The sequence below is a fragment of the Gavialis gangeticus genome, unplaced genomic scaffold (assembly GCF_001723915.1).
Source record: "Gavialis gangeticus isolate Ggan-Ray unplaced genomic scaffold, GavGan_comp1, whole genome shotgun sequence".
Taxonomy (NCBI): Eukaryota; Metazoa; Chordata; order Crocodylia; family Gavialidae; genus Gavialis; species Gavialis gangeticus.
Window position 1 is genome coordinate 86,969,886 of NW_017729025.1, and position 3,590 is coordinate 86,973,475.

The 3,590-nt window shown below is 42.9% G+C and overlaps 1 protein-coding gene across 1 annotated transcript in view; it reads left to right on the forward strand.

The window, feature by feature from the left end:
• The window catches only part of ELMSAN1 (ELM2 and Myb/SANT domain containing 1), a 67,278-nt gene that overhangs the window by 59,368 nt on the left and 4,320 nt on the right, over window positions 1-3,590 (forward strand). The window contains exons 8-11 of the mRNA XM_019519099.1: window positions 57-132; window positions 1,047-1,135; window positions 2,139-2,288; window positions 2,633-2,833. Of these exons, the coding sequence (XP_019374644.1) occupies window positions 57-132; window positions 1,047-1,135; window positions 2,139-2,288; window positions 2,633-2,833 (516 nt within the window). The remainder of the gene's footprint in view (window positions 1-56; window positions 133-1,046; window positions 1,136-2,138; window positions 2,289-2,632; window positions 2,834-3,590) is intronic.

Genomic DNA, 3,590 nt, shown 5'->3' on the forward strand with positions numbered 1-3,590 from the left:
TTTTTTTTTTTTTTTTTTTTACATGAAACCAATTCTGCTGTTGTGCTGTCTCTTAGGCTGCTTTGGGCAAACTGTTGCTGACGGGGCCAGGGCGACCACCAGTCCATCCCTTGGCTGACTACCACTACACAGGTATTCTGAATGGGAGCTGCTGCCTTTTTGTCTCTTTGGTAGCTGATCTACAGTAATGGATTTCTTCCTGTCTTATCTATATAGACTTATAACAGAAGTCAGAAAATGCTTAACTTCCAGACCAGTTGATGTACTGCAGGGAACCTTCCCTTGCTATGCCATGACTTACATGTGGTGTGTGAATTCATGCACTTGCAAATCCTAAATTCATTTATCAATAAGTCATGTGTCTGTGATCAGAGACTTCCTTTCAGGGAAAAGTGATAACTAGTCACTGAGACTAAGCTACAGAAAGATGCCAGGGGAAGCTTGTTAGATGATGGATGGAAAGTCTAATCTTGGAACTGCACATTCCATGTCATGAATTTGGAGAAGGGAATTGAGGGAGTTCTGCTGGAAGTCTAACCCCTCACTGCCTGTGCTGCCTATGATAGGAAGTTGGAGAGTAGCGAGAACAGGCTGTTAACTAATTCCTCTATGAAAGCAAAACTGCAGTGTCTGATGCTGCTGTGTCAGCCCTTATATTCAGACAGTGTTGCAAGGTAGTAACTTCCATGATTGAGTTAGCTCTACATACCTGATTGATCTGAGGGCAGAAAGAAATGTAATAGCTTTTCCTGCAGTTCACCAGAATAGCACCTTGGTTGATATGCTCACCCCTCTAGATAGGACACTTCTAACAGGCATGCAGAGTACATTCAATTGTTGATCTATAGAGAAAAGAAAATGTGAGAGGGAAAGTGGGAAATTCTGAATGGTATGTGGCATGACAGAGGTAAAAATAGTATAATATGGCATGTGCATTATATATTCAGCTAATTGATACATTTTAGGCTGGCTTTATGTAAAGGAAACCTAAAGAGAGATAGTGAGAAATGACTTGAAATGAAAATGTCTGTTTTGTGTACCTACAGGATCAGACAAGTGGAAAGTTGCAGAGAAGAAACTTTTCAACAAAGGCATTGCAATCTATAAGAAAGACTTTTTCCTGGTCCAGAAACTTGTAAGTTACTTTGCATTTACTTGGATCAGGAACTATACTTACTTACATCTTTAGAATATTTCACTCAGTGGGGTCATAATGGAGAGTTCTGTCTTCAGTGGGTCCTAAAAATTCACATGACCAGACTTAGCAGTGGTCACCAAATTTAGGAGGAAGTCTCAGAGAAATGTAGGGTACTAAACATTAAACTTGTTTAAAAAAAAAAAAAAAAATGACCCCCAGGACTTCCTGACTTGTTTTCCCATTTGTTAGTCCAGTCTCCCTCATTAGTATATTCAAAGCTTAATTTACACAGAATATACATATATTCTGTATAAGGTGATCTTTAAAATGATATTTATGTATTTGTATGCATGTATATGTATGTATATACAAATAAATATATGTATATAGTGTGTGTTCTGTGTAAGGTGGCAATTAAGTGAACTGGTTACAAAATTTAATATTGAGTAGAGAATGTTCCTATTGAATTAAGGGGAAAGCAGAGGCTAAATAAGAGGCTTTAAGGTAGAAAATTAATACAAGATAAAGGGTTTAAAAGAACTGTGATATATTTACTCAAGACAAGGTTTCCCCCCTCTCCCCCATTTAGGCAGCTGGTGGGGCAAGTTTTGGAGGAGCCAGGCAGTAAGGTGCAGGAGTCAGGCCATTTGGTTCCCCACCACCTGGCACCCCTCCATCTATCTCGCTGCAGCTGCTTACCCCACTGCAGTGGCAGGGGGGGTGAATTTAAGACAACCCTCCAAAAATTAGATTCTAGACATAGAAAACTTTAACAAACTTATATATTTTTTCCATGCCTAGAATCTAATTATTTGGGAGGTCATCTTAAATTCGAAGTTGTCTTGGATTCAGGTAAAAACAGTACAATAGAAAGAAATTGGAACAAATGCAATTTGCATTAATGTGTTCATGATTACTTGCTTACTCTTAAAAACAAAAGTCTTACCTTTATGCTTGTGCAATGTTTTGTTTTGTGTTGTTGTTTTGTTTTTAACATCAGATTAAAACTAAGACAGTGGCACAGTGTGTGGAATTCTATTACACGTACAAAAAACAAGTGAAAATTGGTCGGAATGGGACCTTAATCTTTGGGGACATTGATGTTGCTAATGAGAAGTCTATGAAAGATGAAGCTGAAATTGATATTAAGGTAAGCGCTTGACCCTTCCTGCTGTTGGCTTTGTTGCCAAAGGCTGCTTCCATGGACTGAAGCAGTTTGCTCTTCATAATTATATTTATTTTGTGTAAGTAACAAGAGGCTTAAAAATGCGTTCTTAGGAATGGCAGAGATTCCCTAGGCCACTGTCTGATTTAAAAAATGCCTTGTTCTATGTCAGTCTCAACTTTTCAGCAAAGGCAGTAAAAACAAATTTGGCTGATGCTGTGGGCCTAGTCTTGTAATCACGAATCCTATTTCACATGATGACTTCTGCTTGCAGTGGGAAAGAAAGTCAAAGAAGGCAATATTAACTGTCCCTTTAAATTTCTGTGAAGAGCTCCCATAGGTTTGCACGTGTACTTCCTCCCAGAAGAGTTATTTACAATGAGGACCATGGGCACATGGCGGAAGAGAATGAGGAGGAGGAGGAAGAGGAGACTGAAGAGAAGGTGGTTAAGGAGGCAGAAGAGTTGGATGACAGAAAAAGGAGTACAGCATTTCCCAAAGATGCACAAACACTACAAGCCAATGAAATGGTATGTAGTACATCAGTCCCCAACTTGCCTCATGTACAGTTCAGAAAACGTTGAGTAAAATGGCAGTTTCGATGCATTTTTTTTTTTTCCGCTTGAGGGATGTGCTGAAAATGGAATAGCTATGGACCTACTGGCATCCCAACGGTGTGTTACATAGTTTATTTGGAAGAGTTTTGACTGGGAAGGGGATTATAATAAGAGTAGCCAATTGTACATGAAGAATGATGGGGGAGCGGGGACAGAGGCCCGTGTCCATTCATCCTGCGCGCCCCCTCCCTGCCCTGCTTTGGGTCCAGCACCACTCCCTCCAGGTTCGCCTGGCCCATATCCACCTGCCTTTTCTCCCTGCTCCCCTCCCTCCCTCCCTTCCAGCTGTTGGCATGGCACAGTCACAGTGCCCCTCACTCCTGCTCCCCTCCCTCACCCTCTCTGCCAGCTTTTGTCAGGATGTGGCGGGACAGCAGTGGCATGCTCCCTGCCATCATGGCAGGGCGGGGACAGAGTCCTGCGTATGGGCCTGCTCCCCCCACCCTTGCCCCTGCTGCTTTGGGTCCAGGCAGGATTTCTGCCCCCCTCCCTTTTCAGGGTTGTTGTCGGGGGGGGGTGGCAGCAGGGTGCCGCCACCATACCCCTCCCATTTCCTCCCTGCCAGCTTTTATTAGGGCCCAGCAGCTCCACATCCCACCCCCCTGTCTAGCCCCACCTCTGTTTCTCATCTGGACGAGGGAGAAGGGAATGGGCCCACTCCCCCCCCCCC